We start from the raw sequence: 19,219 nt of genomic DNA on the forward strand, positions 1-19,219 counted from the left end.
ATTTCTTATTAAAAGAAAACATAAAAGAGTATATATCATGAGTTTAAGAATCCCTAGTGGGGTTTTGTTGTTTGAAAATCATGCACAGGCGGTGGCTTTTCTCCATGCCCTATGGCTTATGACTCAGTACAAACTCTTTCAATTCAATACTTTCAAAAATCTCTCCAATAGTCAAATCTTTAATCATCTAATCATTTAAAGTCAAATTAATGTATGGTTGTGAGGCAAATAACAGCTCACAATAGAATGCATACATGAGTTAGGCCAGTTGACTAGAACAGCGAGTCCGTCTTTCTTACACGCAAGTTTAAATCATCGTCTCTGTAAATTAGATTAATTTAATAATATGGATAAAATGAAACCTAATATGTTCATGCCGGCACAATTTGTCCAAGGTTATGAAAACCATTTTATAAATTATCTTGAGGCAGGCCGTTGATATACAAAAAAGAGAAGATTCCCGAGAAACAAAAAGAAAAAGAAAAATGATTCCCGGAAACCTGGATATTTCTTTTTGGGTAGAGACTAGAGATATAACCTTGAAGTCTGAAACTGATGATGATATCACATGAATATTAAAACAAAAATTCTCCATTTTTTTTCGTATATAGTGACGTGTAGTTCAAATCCACCCACATCTAAAGCTGCATGGTTCTTCACCCCTTTGTTTTCTTGTTTCCTTTTTCAAGTTTTTTTTACAGAGTTTTTTTTTCAAGTTGGCACAGAGAGAGAGAGAGAGAGAGAGAGAGAGAGAGAGAGAGAGATCCCATTTGATTTCAAGCCCATTCGAAAAGCTTGGAGGACTGCAAAGAAAACTTCCATGTCTTCCTTGACCAGAATTTTGGCCAAAGTGAATCTACCAACTGACAATGTCACGCTCCATTTCATAATAAAATTAATGAGTTAAAATATACATGCCAAACCCCAAACTAACCCTCACCAATTTTTATCACACACCAACCAAATCAATTAAAACAACACATCACCAAAATCAAATTTTAACCTTCTAGAATCTTAGTCACAATTATAAAAGTTTTAAATTAAAATTTTAAAAAAAAGAAACTGTACAAAACTATCTCATTGCATTATACTCGATCCTCATTTCATTTCCCATTTTTCTTTATCCAATAATTTCCTATATTTACACAATATTACATAAACTTCGTGGTAAAAAAAATTTACCACAAGCATTCGCGAAAAGAATTCGACTCAATTAAATTTCGTAATGGAATTGTCGCTGTAGATGTCACCAGAGTTCGATTCTCGTTCCTCTTTCGCGTTTTTAGAGCTACAAATCTAAACCATTTTCAGTGTAGGGATAAAAATGGTCGTAAAAATCGGGGATCCCAGAAGCCGCCCAAAGCCTCTCATTGAAATCGCCCTGCATATCGTCCGATATGAACGGCGTACGACACAGCGGGCACGTCTTCTGGTCGTACCCGACCCACCGGTCCACGCACCCTTTGTGGAAGATGTGACGACAATTCGTGAGGCGTCGTATCTCGTCCTCGCTCTCGAACTCGTACAGACAGACGGCGCACGACTCGGGCGGGTCGACCAGGTCCGAGAACTTGACGACGGGCAGGATTTCGCGGATCAGAACGGCAGACGCCGAGTGGAACTCGGGGAATGGGGCGGGAGGGTCGGCCCAGGCATTGTCTGGTTGGATGAAATCTTGGAGACCCAGTAAGGAGAAGAAGGTGGAGATGAGTTTTCGGATGAGACCCAGAAGAGAGAGAGTGTGGATGAAGAGCTTTGGGAGGAGGAGCTCTGTGTAGCCCACAGGAAAACCCATTATAGCTTTGAGCTTTGAGCTCGTGGAGCTTCTTATGGAGTGTGTTTTGCTTAATTCTCAGTGTTTTGTGGAGATTTTAGAGAGAGAAAGAGGGGTAGGGAGAGAGAGAGACAGAGGATGTGGAGTGAGGAAGAGGAAGGGTTATATAGAAGCCATGGATGAGGAGGATTGAGGGAGTTGTGGTTGAATGACATTAATGGCCTCCAAGTTTGGGGAGAATTACAGAGCCAAATTGTTTTCACATTTATTTTTTGTACATACAGAAGACGTTAAAAAAGCTTTTGCCTCTCCTTAATTAATTAATCATATTCATTACAAGGAAAAACAAGATTACAGTTGTTTACATGAGAAGATTCAAGAAGACGATGTTAAAACATATAGACCCTGGTCTTTTTAATTTGATTAAATTAAAATATAATTAAACTGGGTTTCACAAATCAACACAATTGTAAATTGTAATTTAAAAACTTGTCAAAACATTTAACGCACACTCCACGTCCCGTGTTCGAATCCGGTTGTTAAAATTTTGGATAAACCTTTGATAATCATAATATTTGGTATAACCAAACTAAAGGGAGCCATTTTGTTTGAAAGTGCTAGAATTCTCCTCCTCCATTTTGTTTAGTTTTTCCTCTCTCCCAAAATAATGGGAGCCAACAACTACTTTTAGTCTTATTAGGAATTAATTTTGTAATGAAGTGAATTAGTCGAAGGTAAATCTGCATAGAGAACTCCTGGAATATGAATAACGTGCCCTTTGAGTACAAGGAACAATGATCACAAAAAATCCTGCGATTTGAATGAGGCATGTCCATGAAACGTTTGTCGTGGCCCCTAACTGATAAAAGAGATGTGAGAATGTTGTCAGAAACTAAAAATTTATGTTGATGGGTTTCTTGACGGCAAAGTATCAGAGTCATCCATAGGGTTCATAGTTTTTTTTTTTGTTTTTTTTTTTTTGCGAAAGAAGAACTCATTGATAACAATTAAGAGGATACAACCATGTCATCGTTTACTTTGAAGATGTTATTATCTCATAGGGTTCATAGTTTGAAAGTGGATTTATCAAAGCGGTACTCACTTAAACTAGATTTATGCCAAAGATTATGTCCTCTTGAAAATGAAGTTAGCGGATATAGTTAAGCCAAATTTTCTTGCTTAATTAAGTTCTAGTAAAGCTATAACGTGGTAATGACTAAAACCTTTAACCTGGTTTGATGGTTAGTGAGGTATCTTAGAGTGAAAATATGATTACTTCGTTAAAATACCAAGCATCATACACATACAACAGTTTTGGTGCTGAAATGTCGTAGACATGAAGTGGGACTAATACAAATAGTTGCATCCCTTAATTTAGAAGTCCCCTCAGAACAGATTAGACATTAACAAATCAAATGAATAATTGGGGAATACATAACAGATGGTAAGTGTGATGAGTCTCATCACTAGCTATTGGTGATTTGACAAATTACGGTGTCATTGTCCCATCTTAAATGAGATGGGAAATGGGGACACCACTTGTCAACTGATTTTATGCCTTTGATTTTAGACAACCTTGAGGTATCCATCACTTTCTTTTCTCTCTCCACGTCCACACACATAAATGCATGACAATAAATATATCGTAATTTCAAAATGAAAGTACATAATATAGTTGTATAATTTTTTACTAATTCACGTTCTAGATTCGTTATCTAACACGTATATGAACTCGATTAGCAAACTCAAATGTCCTATTCACATCATGCATGTTAAATATCTAATCATTTCCTTCACAAAAAACCCACTAATATACTAATTTGAAATAATTACTCCCCCAAAAAATGTCACAGATTCAAGTCCTAAAGTAGAAATTTACTTAAAAGCTTTGTACCCTAAGAAAAGGGAGGGTTAAAAATGGTTTTTGAACCCTAGTGGCTCCTTGATTGCATGTCAGTCAGAACGATAACAGTAACAATTGCTTGGAAGGGGCCAATCATTTATAAAGTGTTGAAAATCAAAAAATTCTTCTTTCACGTGTGTGTGTGTGTGTGTGTGAGAGAGAGAGAGAGAGAGAGAGAGAGAGAGAGAGAGAGAGAGAGGACAAAGGATCTGACAAAGGCGGTGGTGTTGGGGGTGGGGAGATGAGAGGCCTGCAGGCCAACCATCCAAGCAGGATGGGCTGGAATCTGGATGATGCAGAGAAAAGAAATGGGAGGCGTGGCAACATTTGAGCCCAAGTGGGTGGGGGTCGCACCCAGCTCCTATTTCTCCAAAACTCCCTCTGACTTGTGTCCTATGCATCCAAGACATCTCTGGCCCAACAGACACATTCAAACAGAGTCACCATAAAACTCCATATGCCCCCCATATTCATGTAATATATATATATATAGAAAGAGAGATAGAGAGAGGATTAAGCCTGGCAGGGGCCAACTCACCTCACCCACCCCGACACCAAGTCACCACCTTTGCTCCCTTCTCTTGTCTCATTCTCTGTCTTTGTATCCAAACATGCCCTTCACCCTTGACCTATTGCTTACCACCTGTCTATGATACTCAAATAATGGGCTTGTTGCTTGTGAATTTGTGCTTCTCATATTCCATGTACATCCATCTCATTCATGTGATGCATGAAATGGATTTGATTTTCTTTACATAATTATTCGAATCTAGAAGGTATGAGTTTAATGCGTTGGATGCTTATCATTTTATCAGTAAACTACGTGTGCAGATTCTATTTTTGAGTATCTTAGTGCTAGAATGCCGTCGTTGATTTAATTACTTCCTGTGACTATACACTCATTGACTATGTATATGGTTTGCAATAACTTCATGATGGAGATTACTTTTGAAAAAAAGAATTCAAGCCAATTATTGAAATCATGAATTTGTTGATATTTTGCAACCTCGTTTGGCAATGCTTTACTTTTCATGCACGTTTCAACTTTTAACCCTAAGCTATAGTTCTAAAAGCTCAAGCTGTTAAAGTTTGATTAAGAAAAACAAACCCAACTTCATTAGCTAGGGTGAGAGAAAGGTCCCAATTCAATTGAGGCACAAGATTAGACTAGTAGTAGGCAATTTGGTGAGCTCACTGGCATTCATTTGGCCCTATTAGGATCAGATTAACATGCAGGTAGGCCAGCTAAATCCAACCACGATCACCTTAATTTAACTCTAAGCATCTTGTACCTTCAAGCAAGAGTGTACCTTTTTTGCACATTATTTAATTTAATCAGTCAGGGATCATGTTAAAAAAACATGATTTGTACGGGGTTAGTGCCAAATCTTGCCCTATAGCATATATAAAAAACTATGATCATCTCTGCAGAAATTGCCTGCCACAAGGGCTAACCAAAGCATCACAGACTTGTCTACTGGCAGGTTATAAGATCGAATTTCATCCAACCTTGCCTGTCAGAAAATGTCTTGAGATTCATAACACAATGTCATGAAAAATAACAAAAAAAGAAGAAAAAAAATTATATTTAATGGGACAATTAGGACCAACTTGCAAAACGGTCTTCTGGGGTCAAGCTCAATTTGACATGTGGGTGCATGACTAATTAATCTTAATTATTGTTTTTTAATTCTGTTTTTTTCACCCCCTTCCAGCAAGGTTTGAACCTACTTGGCCTGCACTTAATTTGGTTAATTATAAAAGACAGAGGATGAGCTAGATGAGCTTGCTAGGGCACAGCTGCTTGCTCACAAGCTGCATATGGATTCCTTTAGACAAGTGCCTGTGCCATGTTGATTTGCTTTTAGTAGAGATTGCTCGCAGCTTTACTGTATACCCACGTTTTGCTTGTGGAACAAACATACCTCTAAAATATTTTTGGTGGAATTTCTTGGGGAAGGGCCCCTGTAAGCCTATAACTAATCAAACATATGGCAATAATGTGTTACATATTGTCTTCAGTTGCCATTATTAGTGAGGTTTAATAGTCTAATCTTTGCCTTCTTTGTGCCTAACCTATCTTTTTTTAGGCTAAATGCTCTCACTTTCGGTTTATCTTTTTTTTTTTTTTTTCCTCACACAATCGCTTTGATAAAATGCTGCGGCTTTTGTTTATAAATTTTATTCCAATGAATGATTTGTTTGGGATGATTAAAAAAAATTTGGGTATGAGCATATGTAATTTAGCTAGCTATTACTAGAGTAATGATATTTACACTCCCGATTTATTATCATCCGATACTCTTTCTGTAAATTTACAGTACGAGATGACAAACTAAAAGTGTGATAACAGCTATAAAAAAATACATGATGATCAAAATGGGTTCATGAGTTCAAATTGAATCTCTCTTTCTGCTGGCTAATGGAAAAACCACTTTCTCTTGAGCTAAGTGCTAATCTTTTCGGCTAATTAATTAGCTAGAGCTAGTTACTACAGTATGATGTAAAAAAAAAGGTTAGGTTTCTAGGGCTTAGGTAGTTTGGTGGGAGAAGCACTTGGAGAAAGAAGATTAAAAGAATAAGACCCGAAGGGAGATTTTTGCCAGAGTCACATTTTGATGGCCGACTGTAATCAAAGATAACGATATTAGCAGAGACAGTAGTCAGAATGGTGGGTCATCTTTGGCATGTGGGCATGTCTGGTGTTCTTGTACCTAACCCTACTCCTCCCGGAATGTTTTTGTACATCTAGCCATCGATCTAAGCTCAACATGTGACTCTCAAGCCATGTATAAAATCAAATATTGTGCTTTTGGATTCATATGAGTAAAACTATGCAGATTTACTTGATATGTGTAGTTAGTAAGTGATTATAAGATAAACATCGTTATCACATTGTATGTATGTTGGATATTTTTGATTTATTGAATTGTCTTCTTTTTGTCAATGAAAATGACACTTTTTTCTTTTTTATAAGAGTTTTCTTTTTCGAGAAACAAAACAAAAACTGTCTCAACACTCAAACACATATTGTTGTTAATCAGTAATTTTGCAAAATCCTAATTTACATTCACAAGTACTGCAGCTCATTTCTGGTACTATATATTGAATAAAGCTTTCTTGAAATGGGGTCCAAAACTTGTGTAATATTCTAGTGCTAAATAGTATTTCAACAGCTAGAAAGATAGGGTAGGAACAAAAGAAGCAAATATATTAAACAGCTACTATATATGAAGAAGGATACTAGTTGCCTTCTTACTGGTAATTAATAAGTTACTCTTCCTTCTTATAATTTACAGTTTGACATATAAAAAAAATAATTCATTAAAAACACAAAAAGAAAAACTTATGCGCATATGTCACATTGCAATTGATAGGAATGTAAGAGCTCCTACTTACCTGATAAGGAGGGAAGTATTTTCCTATAACGAATTGTTTAATAGTCATTACAGGCTTAATTAATTACTAGCCTTTCTGCGTTTGCAAGAGGTTTTTTTTTAAAAAAATTTAATTTATTTTAGAATTAAAAAAGATAATGGATAGTTGTGTTCCATAAAAATAAGATTTATTATCTTATTTTTCTTTTAATTTTATTTTTTTTAAATATAAAAAAGTGTGAATTTACCATATTATCCTCGTTTAATTAATAATTTCAATTCTTAATGTTTGCATTAACCAAAGATATTTTCTGGTATTTTAAATGTTTCACAATTCTCTACTTTTTGCTTTATATATATAGATAAATTACTTTCAATCATTTTCCACTATATTTTGTTAAAGACTTAAAAGGTTTGGCTATCAGCCTAAGCCTATCATCACAGCAAATAAATAAATAATGGAGAAAGCTATTATATTATTTAGAAATGCTTTTTAAGGCTGCTAAAAAGAACTTCCAAACATGCGCTAGGCTTAATCAACATCATGACAAATAATTACAAATATAATATCTTGGTCACATTCCATTTTTGACACTCATCATGTGACACATTCTTTAAGGTTAATCAACATCAAGACAAAATAATTACAAAATTCAATTTTTTTAAATTTTAATTTGGTAATGTGGGTCTCAGTATAATTGTGTGAACTTGCAACAAATTTAAGGTCAAATTTCAGTGATAGATTATTGTCCAGTTTCCATTACTGCCCTGATCCAAAAGAAAGGGACAAGGAACTACCAAACTTATTATTGGTTTTCATTGCCGACAGGTGCTAGCACAGTGAAAAAATATAGTCTTAGGTTCAAACTCGGAAAACATCTTAGTAGTGTATATGAAAAATCCTTATAGTTTAGAATATCGCTTGTATTAAAAAAATAAATTAATAATTTATTTTCATTTAGTAATACAAACCCAAAGAGCACATTACCTAACAATTATGCTGGACCACCACCATCATATTATTCCAAAAAACAAAAGACAAGAAAAAGAAAGTAAAACTCTAAGGAGTCTTGGGCCCAAATCTTAAAATGTTTTCCTTCTTGCCTTGGCTTTGACTTCTTTTTGGACCTCATTTCTTTTTGCCCCCATCAAGTAAAATTGTAGGTAAAGGTAACTATTTTGTTATTGGGTTCCAAGATTAACAAGTCTGTAGGCCCAGCCACATATTACACATCCAATGGGCAATGGCTAACCAAGCCTGTATGACATGAGCCCATTTGGTGAGTCATATATAATTATGGGTGGGGTAAACTGTAATTTATTTACTTACCAATTAACCGTAGTAAAGTGTAGGTAATTCATCCCAATTTGATTGTGGATATAAACCAGTTGTGAATGAGGGATATAAATTTTTATTACTAGAAGCAGAAAATAATTGAATTCTGAAATTTAATTATAAATATGTAGAGATAAGTGCTCTACCACTAAAGCTATAAACCTCGTCTTACACGCAACAATAACCTCCTCTTTCCGTTTTTTCCTTGGCCAATGATCATCTTTCTTTAATACTGTGAAAAGACCCACACGTAATAAACAGTAGAAGTATCCAAATATTTAGCAAATATTTTAAAAAAGAAAAAAAAGGAAAATTGAGACGTTTTCCAATTGGAAAACTTGCAGGATGCCCTATTTTTGCAGCCACTGATTTGAAGTTTGAATGAAATTACGTGTATAAATTAGCCCAATCCATTGTTCCCATCTCACCACTCACAATTAGCCTTGAAGCCCCACTCAGATCCAATTTTCTAGCCAAATTTCTCACTCACTACGTTCCCATCTATAATGTCATATGGTGCAGCCCAGCCCACATCTTTTTATGAATATCCAAAAGCTAGAATAATATGGCACATAATCCGAGGAAGTAAGGTATTGGAATCTCTCAGCAGCATTAGGCAAGTAAAGAACGGGTCCCTCTCTTGCTATGTGAGGAGAGCCGTGCGTCACATCTAAGGTTTTTTTTTTTCGCATTCAGTCGATGTCTTCTCTTGTTCAATCGTCGTCGCCCTCTCTCTCCCGATCAGAAATTGGTTTGGTTTAGTTTAGACTCGCCTGTTCTATTTAGTAAGGGTGCTATTTTGCGAACCCCTTTTCAACTTCATTATATTAGAGGAGCGAGCGAGTGAAGATTTTTTTTATACTGTTAGACTGTATAATATCATTTAAGTTAGTTTCTTCTCTTCTCAAACATGGGTTTCAAGTATTATTTAAGCTAGTCAAGTCCAATGAGGCATACCAAACACAACCTTACATGATTATTCTTTTTATCGTATCATATGATATAAGAGATAAGCACATTATTGTGTACAACCGGTGATGTGAAAATTTTCTGCTCGAGGACATCTCTATAACCTTGACCTTATAGAAAGGTTTTAATGGAGTACTGTTACTAAACCTTACAGAAAAATGAGAGAATCCATATAAATTAGAACCCGAGGACATTAGCCAACATATTTGGTATGATGTTTGAAAGTGAAAGATTTATAATTGGTTTAGGCTAGAATATGCAAAAGACACAAGCAAAGGTCTATGCTCTCAAGTGACAAGTCTTAACACACCATGGAAAAAATACGAATGCAAAAGCTAAAAGTGAAGTCTATTCTTATGGGGCCTTTGCCTTTTGAGCCCCAACGAACATTCGACACATCCAACCAAATGCTTGACCAAAAAATAAAGAATGTAGAAATGGTTGTCTTTATTTCTTCAATGAGAGTTAATACTAGTTGTTCAACCTCTGCCACTCCACGAAATCATGCAATTTACCAAAATGAAGGCCACCATTTTTATCCTGGTAATTTTCTCTTTCACTTTATAGTCAAAGAAGAATAGTGGGTAACCAAAAGTATTAGGGTGGGCCAAGACTTCGTTTAATTCTTACCTTCTTGCTTCTGTTTTCTGGTGAGAAAGTAGGGAATTTTCCAATGGTGTTTTCTATACAGCTAAAAGCAAAAATAGCATGACAAAGAGTTTGGTTGAGCCACCCATGAGAGAGATTTTGAAGGAAATTTTATATCAATTTGAGAGAGAGAGAGAGAGAGGCACATCAGATGAAACCAGAAAATGCCATGGTATCAAGTAAAGTGAAAGCAGAGATGAACACAATGAGTTGTGGTTGGAAAAGTTTAGTATATCTTTTATAATAATCGAACAACCTTTTTGTCGTCCGTTATAATTTATCAACTAAATAAAATAAATCGATCTAACTTGTGATTTGAGCACCCCCTCCTTCACTTTCTTCCACTTGTTGATGCAAAGTTTGCACACCCTTTTGAAGTCAAAAATATATTATACAGTGGAACTTTCATATCAAGTAGCTTGGAAACAAATTAAAGGTATCTTGGTTCCATACCATGCTAATGGATAGTTTCTTCCACACTAATTATCTTTCTCTTTACATTTCTCATTATCGTTGTTATATAAATAATAAGTTTTTTTTATCAATTTTGTTATTGTTGAAATTCGATACAGTAAGTTAAATGCCGACGTGAATTTTCGTTTCTCGAATATGAAAGTGTAATAATACCATTGAAATAGGTTCTTCAGATTTATACTCGAAACTCTTTCTGGAAAATAAGAATATTGTTTCATAGACCATGAACTTCTTCAAATTGGTTGGGGAATGGCTTATCCCGACCTATAGATATGCTTAAACTTTAGGCTGCTTGTGCTGTTATAGTGGATTAAATATATATTACTAGCCTCTGCTTGGTCACTCTCAATCATTTTCAGTCGTTAAAGTGCAACATGAATTTTGTGGGGAGAGAGAGAGAGAGAGAGAGAGAGAGAGAGAGAGAGAGAGAGAGAGAGGAATAATTCAATACACCAACAAAAACAATAATCTAAATCATTACAGCTTAAACAGTGCAATCCCAACAATAAGTTCCTACTTTAATGACCATTATTAATTAAATTAAAATTAAAATTACTGTGTGAACATGACAGGCAGAAATATCCCATTAAGATATTTTATCCTTTTGGGAGACTCAAAAAGAGTGATTGAATATGATATCATGAAACCCATGTCTAAAAAATCATCACAAATAAAATCCTTTTGTACAAATGGAAGCACACAATGGCCCAAAGGGACCATAAACCCATAAGGAGTGCCCCAAAAACTGAAGCAGGCAAGCAGATGCCAAAACCAAGCAAATACCAAAAACAAACATCTGGCACATAGCACAATCAAACCAATCACCAATTGAAGCAAGCAATGAATCACAAAAGACATTGTCACAAGATTGCTGATTCTGCATCAGCATCAGCATCTGCTGCACAAAGAAAAGAAAAGAAAAGAAACCAAAACCAAAGCCAAAGCCAAAGACTTTGTGGGGCTAACCGGCCATTCATCCTATGCTCTATGTGCCATGCTTCTTCTCCTCCCCCTCCTCTCTTGCCCTTTTTTATTCTGACACTTCCAAAGCTTTTGCTATCAGCGGAGCCATCAAGAAAAAGAAATCACAAAAACCTCAGCTTTTCATCTCTTTCTCCTCTAAACTCTCTCTCAGTCAATACTGACAAACAAAGCCAGATATTTAGGACCCTCTCTCTCTCAACTTAAATGCTTTCTCAGTCTCTCATTGCTGTTTTTTTCATCTTTTTTTACTTCTGATCCATCTCGTTTACACCGCCATTTTTAATTCACTTTCTTTGTCAATACCCAAAAGAAAACTAGAAAAATTATACTCCAAAAAAGAAAAGAAAAAAAGGATAGACCCATCTCTAAACTAAAGGACAACAGCAACAACAATTATAAGGGACATTACATTTTTTTGCGATTTTCAATATTTCATGGCAGCTGCAGCCACCACAACTACTAGTACCACTACTCATCTCAAGTCTCAAACAAACCCAACTAAACCCAAACGCCGCAGGTGCCGCCAGACTCATCTATCTTCCTCACCAGTACCTGCTCCCAACCCGACCCGAAAACTCGACCCGCCCACCATTGTCTCCCCAGAGAGCTCCTGGTGCTGTTTTGCCTTAAAAGACTCGAAACCCGTCTCTGTCCAGTCACGCCCGCAACAACCCATTAACCCGAATCACAAATCCGACCCGGTTCAGGCTTGCCCATCTGGGCCATCTCCTTCTTCTTCGCCATCCTCGTTCCGGATCCGATTCGCGCCGGGCAGTCGCTCTCCGGTCATGGACTTCAGCCCCGCGTTGACTAATGGGCACTCGGGTCAAAACGACTCGTTTAATTCCAGCTTCACCAGATTTAATAGCATGCTCACGGCCGGGTTGTTGAACCCGATGTCGCCGCCGCCGCAGCCCGATAAGACGACCCGGTCCAGCCCGACCCTTTTCGAAATGATGGCCAACGAGCCCGAATTGGCCCAACCCAAGCCCCAGATCCACCAGAATGGCGTCGGTTCGGGAAGCGGGCGCAAAACCCATGTGGGTTTGGTCCAGGATAAGCAGGCGTTGATGGTGCAGAGGGTTTCTGATCTCTTGCTGGGGTCTCGGAGCCCCGGGAACCAGTTCAACGACCCGTCGAGCAGTGACATTAAGCTCACGTTGAGCGCCAAAGACGGGTTCAGCGTGTCGATGAATGTGCACCGTCAGATTCTCGTTGCTCACAGTCGGTTCTTCGCGGTGAAGCTCTCGGATAGGTGGGTCAAGCAGCAGAGAACGACGTCGTCTTCGTCGCCGTACAATGTGGAGATTGCGGATTGTGATGACGTGGAGATTTATATCGAGGCTTTGAGGTTGATGTATTGTAAGGATCTGAGGAAGAGGTTGATGAAGGAGGATGTTCCAAAAGTGCTTGGCATTTTGAAGGTAAAGTTCTAATCTTTATTTTGTGTTTAATTTTCTATTTTTTTTTTCTGGTTAAGTTGCATATTATGTTTGATTGCTTAGAAAGTGTAGCTTGGTACATAATTAGAACAATTTTAGGTGAGTGGGTTTGTATTTGGAATGAAAATAGATCAAAAGCCAATTGTTCAATTCAACTTTCTTTGTATCTTTTTTAAACTTAAATTTGTCTTTGGATTATTTATTGCAAGCCAAAAAGGACATCCTGATTATGTGAATGATGACATTGTGGGTGTTCCGCGTGCTTTAGGTTTCGGCCGCAATTGGGTTCGATGCGGGTGTTTTATCTTGTTTGGAGTACTTAGAAGCTGCCCCATGGGCTGAGGATGAAGAGGAGAAGGTGGCATCACTGATGTTTGAGCTCCGTCTTGAAGGCGTTGGAGCTGGGGAAGTACTGAAGAGGGTCTCTGTGGAAGTTGCTAATGGAACTGAAGAGGGTAATGACAATGAAGAAGTTCTTTTAAAGCTTCTGCATGTGGTTCTTGAAGGAAAAGATGAGAAGGCAAGGCGTGAGATGAAAGGTTTGGTGTCAAAGATGCTTCGTGAGAATTCATCTCATAATGATCTCCGAAAAGAGTCCTTGTACTCAGCTTGTGATGGGTGTTTGCAATTGCTTCGCCACCATTTTTCTCGGGCAGCAGAGTCAGACTTGCAAGATGTGGGGCAGATTGCAAGGCAAGCTGATAATTTGCATTGGATTTTGGATATTTTGATTGACAGACAGATTGCTGAGGATTTCTTAAAAACATGGGCATCTCAAACTGAATTATCTGATGCACATTCCAAAGTGGCTGCAGTTTATAGGTACGAAGTTAGCAGAGTTACTGCTCGACTCTTTGTTGGGCTTGGGAAGGGGCAGCTATTGGTTTCCAAGGATGTGAGGTTCTTGCTTTTACGTACTTGGTTGGTGCCATTTTATGATGATTTTGCATGGATGAGGAGGGCGTCAAAAGGCCTGGATAGGCACTCAATCGAGGATGGTCTAAGCAACACAATTCTTACCCTGCCTTTAGCATGGCAACAGGAAATTTTGCTGGCTTGGTTTAATCGGTTCTTGAACTCTGGCGAAGATTGCCCAAATATACAAAGAGGATTCGAAGTTTGGTGGAGGCGAGCCTTTTGGAGGCGGAATGGTGAGCAGGAAAGGTCACGGCCATTACGAATTACAACTGCAACCATTGAGAACTCATAGAAGTTAATAGTTTCACAGTGCAGGGAAAATGGTGCCCTTGGGTTCGGGTCACTATACTCACCTTTCTTCTTAATTGGTTATCTTTTGATCTTCTTACTTTGAAAACCATGGCTGGAACCCCCTTACGGAGTATTTGGCTTTCAGATTGGTGCATGATGTTATGGTTTGGCTGAATGTACCTAGGTTTAGTTGGGAAGATGATAAGACATATTGGTGCATATCGGGGCAATGTTCATATTTTTTTGGGATAAAATTCAGAAATTGCTTGTTTAGTTCGATTTGTTACTTATTTTGGTCTTCCTAGTCATCTTATATGGGACATCATTTATATTGGGTGACATCTAAATAGTGATTCTCTCTCTCTCTCTCTCTCTCTCTCTCTCTCTCTCTGTGAAAATAATGTTATTAGCTAACTTGTCTTTGGCATATAACAGTGGACCAAACCTGTTATATGCTCTACTTTGTAATATGCTGGTTTCTATAACCATATTCTCACCATGTTAGTTCTGGACTTAGGTTTAGCTATAACTGATTCATTGGCTCAGCAGTGGCGAAATACGGATCGATTGATGGCATGTTTCTGGTGTGGTGGTATATGGACGGAATGAAACAAGAGTGTTTTTAAAAAATTCTAGGAGAAGCAGAGGACTTTGGGAATGGAGTTCGTTTTGGACGTCCATTCGGAGTTGTGTTTCCTTTGAATTCTGGGATGTCATTCGGAGTTGTGTTTCCTCTGAATTCTGGGATGTCGCATTTCATGCTTATTCGTGCTGAATGGAAAATGGAGGTCTCTTAAATTTTGTTTAGATATTCTGCAATGTTACTTTGGCTTTGAATGCACAGCTTGTTCACTGTGTTTGTATTCATATAGTTTTTTCGTCTTCTTTATATTAATAAAATCTGTGCTTCTCATAAAAAATAAAGGAAAAAAAAAAAATTAGTTTCTATCAAATAGAGCTAAAAACGTTGGTAAAGCCGAAAAAAGGAAGAGGTCTCTTAAATTTTGTTTAGATATTCTGCAATGTTACTTTGGCTTTGAATGCACAGCTTGTTCACTGTGTTTGTATTCATATAGTTTTTTCGTCTTCTTTATATTAATAAAATCTGTGCTTCTCATAAAAAATAAAGGAAAAAAAAAAAATTAGTTTCTATCAAATAGAGCTAAAAACGTTGGTAAAGCCGAAAAAAGGAAGAAAAAGTGGAGATGCGGGGTATCGATCCCCGTACCTCTCGCATGCTAAGCGAGCGCTCTACCATCTGAGCTACATCCCCTTCTTGAAAGATTAGGTCCTTTTTTTGTTTTTTTTTTCCAGTAGTCGTAGGTAAAAATACAAAAAATTAACAGCTAAATTAAAAGGAAAAAAAAGGACCTAATCTTCCAAGAAGGGGATGTAGCTCAGATGGTAGAGCGCTCGCTTAGCATGCGAGAGGTACGGGGATCGATACCCCGCATCTCCATTTTCTCTTCTTTTTTTAAGCTTTACCAACGCTTTTAACTTTACTTGATAGAAATTATTATAACAATTAAATAAAATTCCAAAAAACGACTTAATCTTCCAAGAAGGGGATGTAGCTCAGATGGTAGAGCGCTCGCTTAGCATGCGAGAGGTACGGGGATCGATACCCCGCATCTCCATTTTCTCTTCTTTTTTTAAGCTTTACCAACGCTTTTAACTTTACTTGATAGAAATTATTATAACAATTAAATAAAATTCCAAAAAACGACTTAATCTTCCAAGAAGGGGATGTAGCTCAGATGGTAGAGCGCTCGCTTAGCATGCGAGAGGTACGGGGATCGATACCCCGCATCTCCATTTTCTCTTCCATTTTAAAGCTTTACCAACGCTTTTTAGCTCTACTTTCTGACCAGCAAAACCTCTAGGAATTATGTTTCATATTTGTCATGGATTTTGAGTTTGTTCTCTGGTTTAAACTTCTCTGTAAAGATAAAGCAGTGAAGCCAACATTTTGCACATTAAGCAGATGAAAAATAAATGACTTATGCATTATGCGTAAAAAAAACATCAGACAAAGAAGAAGAAGAAGAAGAAGAAAATACTTGAATTTCTTTTTTTACTGACTTCTGAGGTTCAATTTACAACATGCTACTTCAAATATTACCACATACAGAGTTTCTCCTAAGCAACTGCTGTTTCTTACTATATATCATCTTCACTAGCTGCTGTTGATTTTGTTTTCATTTTCATCACCACAATCGTTGTCGAAGTGCGAGAAGAAGGAATTTAGTGTTGGGCAATCATAGTTCAGCTCCCCAGGTTTTGCATATTTTTGCCTGAATTAGAACCCACACACCCAAAAAAAAAAAAAACACCAAGGTCAGAGTACTAAACAGAAATGAGACCTCATTACAATGAAATTTTGCCTTACCATTCCTGATCACTTAACATTTCTTCTGTCAATCCAAATTCCCTTAGCTCTTCTTCTGTGTGGTGCATTAACAAGCTGTACCTGCAGATATCAGAGTTTTCTACAAATGCAGCTTAACTTCTGAGTCTCAATTCCAAATAACACAGCAGCAGAGGATTTAATTAATTACCTTCCACCATAACCTCTTTCCATAACAACCACTCCTCCATTGCCAAAGTTATTCAGCCTCTCAAATTGCTCCACTGTCCATTTGTACCATCTCATGAGAAACACTCTCAGTGTTAGGCCATGTGAAACTATTACCAAGTTAATGTTTGGATTTCTTTCCCCTGGTGGCTGAAATCGACCTATATCGATATCTGCTCTCAATGTTTCTCTGAATCCTGCATTGTCTCAAGAGTTCTTAGACCTAACATTTCAAAGTGATCAATAAATTGACAAAATTTTAGAAGCTATACCTGTAATCCTGTCATAAACATCCGCTGCAGATTCCCCATTAGGAAACCGGTAAAAGAAGCGACCGTAAAGCATTCGAATGGCTTTCTCTACTCTCATCTTCTCCCTGTCCTGAAAATTCCCTTTTCATGGAAAAAATTGCAACAAAATCTTGTTAACATAGCCTTGTTAAAAGTAGTGTTCCAATTGTTTTTAGTACATTGACACTTACCGAAGTCTTGCTCTCTTAGCCGAGGCTCTTCTCTCATGCCAGCAATTCTTGAGCGCTCAAATGCTCTTCCTAAACCCTTTAGAGTTTCAACTCCCCTTCTATAAGGGGACACATAAAAGTAGACCTTCCAATTATGCACTTTGTCTTTCTCAATCATTTCCCTGATCCTCTTCCCACATTGCTCAGCATCCTCCAACCCTTTCTCTGTCAGTCCAATCTTTGGATCAGAAACTCTTGTATAAACACTCTCATCTACATTTCCTTCACTCTGCCCGTGTCGAACCAAGATTATCCGGCGGGGTCTAGGAGGGGGTGCTTTAGTACGAGTAGTTGACTTCCTATGCAAGTGCTTTTCAGGAAAACTAGCCAACCCATTATCAGAATGTTCAATGGCCTCCCTCTGGCTCGCACAACATTGGATTGTGTTGAAGCTAAAGACCCCATTTTTCAGTGGCTTACAAAGTGTGAGAGAAAGAGTTGCATTTCTTGGGAAGCAAGAATTGTAACACAAGGAAGCAGAGAAGCAAAACTGAGCCAATGCCATGAGCAGCAGCACTGAAACTTTCTCTCACACTGCAATATTCTGCTGAAATTATATTTATTTATTTTATTTCTTAGCTTGCAAATCCAAGGCAAGTGGTCCTCTGAGCCTCATAATTTCAGAGAAAACAGTTCCAATCTTGAGGATGGAGCTTTCAAAATTTCCCATATTAGCGACATCAATCAAATGCCAATTTTCAAAGTGCCTTAGTGTACGATTATAAATTGAACTTTATCTGACTCATAAGTTTTTATGTGGTGCAAATTGGGAGGGGACCCTTAGGTTTTGTTGTTTTGTTGTGATAGGGTTATTGGTGGAAACAGAAAGGCACGGTGATAAAGTGATTGTGGAAAAAGGGTTAGGTGCTTCCCTCCCGGGAAGGTGTCTTTTGTCTTTCTGGTGGAAGGGACCAATCTGCATAGTGCCTTTGGGTCCCAGTTGATATGTCTTGTCCCCGTGGGATGAGTTATTAAGTGTTGGTCATGCTCTGATTTGCACTGCAATTTTTTTTTTTTTTTTTTTGTCCACAAGAACTGAGAATAAAAAACAGATATAATCCCATTTTGATTCTTGGAAACTTCAACAGGAAGGAAATTGTTATGGTGCCTACAATTTAATTCTTCATTTGTTCTTTCAAATTTAACCAATTTTAATTTCCTTTTTGTTATGTCTAAAATGATGAAAATAAGTCATCAGTGAGTTGTAGACCAGTGAAGGTTCGAACCCTTAGCACCTATGTGTGCTCGTGAAACCCTCTTCTCCTGTAGTTTAAACCGTCGCTCATATTAAAAAACACAAAAAGGCAAAATCAGTCTAATGGATAAACCCTTTTGCTTGTAGGAGTAGCTCGGCCTGATTTTGTATGGATCTATATATTTTATGGGCTTCCTTTCCCTTCCTTAACATGGGGAAGCCCTTTTTTGGAGTTGTATAAATAAGAACACAATTTTGGGCTTAGGTTTGAGACTGTACATTTTCCAGGGTAAGCCCATATTTGATGTGAATCAAAGGTAAGAAAAGTTTGCGATCATAGGTTGATGGTGCCTGTGATATTAGTCAACTGTTCAAATCATTTGTTACGCATGGAAGTTGTAGGTCAAGTTCCTTTAGCACCAACCAATCATTTATATCTTTCTTCTAGTGATTCTGAAAATCCCAAGTCGATGTTTGGTGGCGACTTTAAATCCCTAAAACCAAATTCTTTAGTCAACAAAGACATATTACGCCTTTATAAGATTAGGTATGAGGTCCTATTCTCTAGACCAAAAAAATCTATAGACTAGTCGTTAAGCAAACTAATCTCCTATTAAAACTTTAATTATCATATTCATGATATATGGGTGGACTAAGAATTTCTTGTTAGCCCTTGACCATGACTAAATATATACTATACTAAACTTTGGTCAGTCCATGGAAATAAAGTATATAATGTTACCACAATAATTCATCAACATATGGGACATAATCCTAGAAACCCTTCAAAAGGTTGGTCTAGGTTGTCCTCCG

At 37.4% G+C, this 19,219-nt stretch overlaps 3 protein-coding genes and 4 non-coding genes across 8 annotated transcripts; 4 read left to right on the plus strand and 3 right to left on the minus strand.

The window, feature by feature from the left end:
• Positions 1-1,075: 1,075 nt before the first annotated feature.
• LOC117628020 (E3 ubiquitin-protein ligase RHA1B-like) lies at positions 1,076-1,984 on the minus strand. Its single transcript, XM_034360365.1, has one exon. It carries the CDS (start codon positions 1,793-1,795, stop codon positions 1,289-1,291), a length of 507 nt encoding a protein of 168 aa, XP_034216256.1. The 5' UTR covers positions 1,796-1,984; the 3' UTR covers positions 1,076-1,288.
• A 9,228-nt stretch (positions 1,985-11,212) lies between these two features.
• Positions 11,213-14,406, plus strand: LOC117628611 (BTB/POZ domain-containing protein At1g63850). Its single transcript, XM_034361098.1, has 2 exons — positions 11,213-12,889; positions 13,176-14,406. The coding sequence occupies exons 1-2, from the start codon at positions 11,900-11,902 to the stop codon at positions 14,115-14,117; spliced, it is 1,932 nt and encodes a 643-aa protein (XP_034216989.1). The 5' UTR covers positions 11,213-11,899; the 3' UTR covers positions 14,118-14,406.
• Positions 14,407-15,316: 910 nt separating this feature from the next.
• On the minus strand, positions 15,317-15,389 carry TRNAA-AGC. Its single transcript has one exon. It is a non-coding gene; the product is annotated as a tRNA-Ala (tRNA).
• A 113-nt stretch (positions 15,390-15,502) lies between these two features.
• TRNAA-AGC lies at positions 15,503-15,575 on the plus strand. Its single transcript has one exon. It is a non-coding gene; the product is annotated as a tRNA-Ala (tRNA).
• Positions 15,576-15,680: 105 nt separating this feature from the next.
• TRNAA-AGC lies at positions 15,681-15,753 on the plus strand. Its single transcript has one exon. It is a non-coding gene; the product is annotated as a tRNA-Ala (tRNA).
• A 105-nt stretch (positions 15,754-15,858) lies between these two features.
• Positions 15,859-15,931, plus strand: TRNAA-AGC. Its single transcript has one exon. It is a non-coding gene; the product is annotated as a tRNA-Ala (tRNA).
• A 241-nt stretch (positions 15,932-16,172) lies between these two features.
• LOC117628062 (phosphoglycerate mutase-like protein AT74H) lies at positions 16,173-17,874 on the minus strand. 2 transcript variants are annotated; one of them, XM_034360423.1, is made up of 5 exons: positions 17,173-17,870; positions 16,964-17,083; positions 16,675-16,888; positions 16,506-16,586; positions 16,173-16,410 (listed from the first exon to the last, which is right to left on the minus strand). In XM_034360423.1, the coding sequence occupies exons 1-5, from the start codon at positions 17,714-17,716 to the stop codon at positions 16,293-16,295; spliced, it is 1,077 nt and encodes a 358-aa protein (XP_034216314.1). In that variant the 5' UTR covers positions 17,717-17,870; the 3' UTR covers positions 16,173-16,292. The 2 variants fall into 2 exon arrangements, 1 of the variants encoding a protein (XP_034216314.1); XR_004585891.1 differs by having other exon boundaries at positions 16,369-16,410; positions 16,506-16,605; positions 17,173-17,874.
• Between the last annotated feature and the right edge of the window lie 1,345 nt (positions 17,875-19,219).

This window comes from Prunus dulcis, chromosome 5 (genome assembly GCF_902201215.1).
Source record: "Prunus dulcis chromosome 5, ALMONDv2, whole genome shotgun sequence".
Lineage (NCBI taxonomy): Eukaryota > Viridiplantae > Streptophyta > Magnoliopsida > Rosales > Rosaceae > Prunus > Prunus dulcis.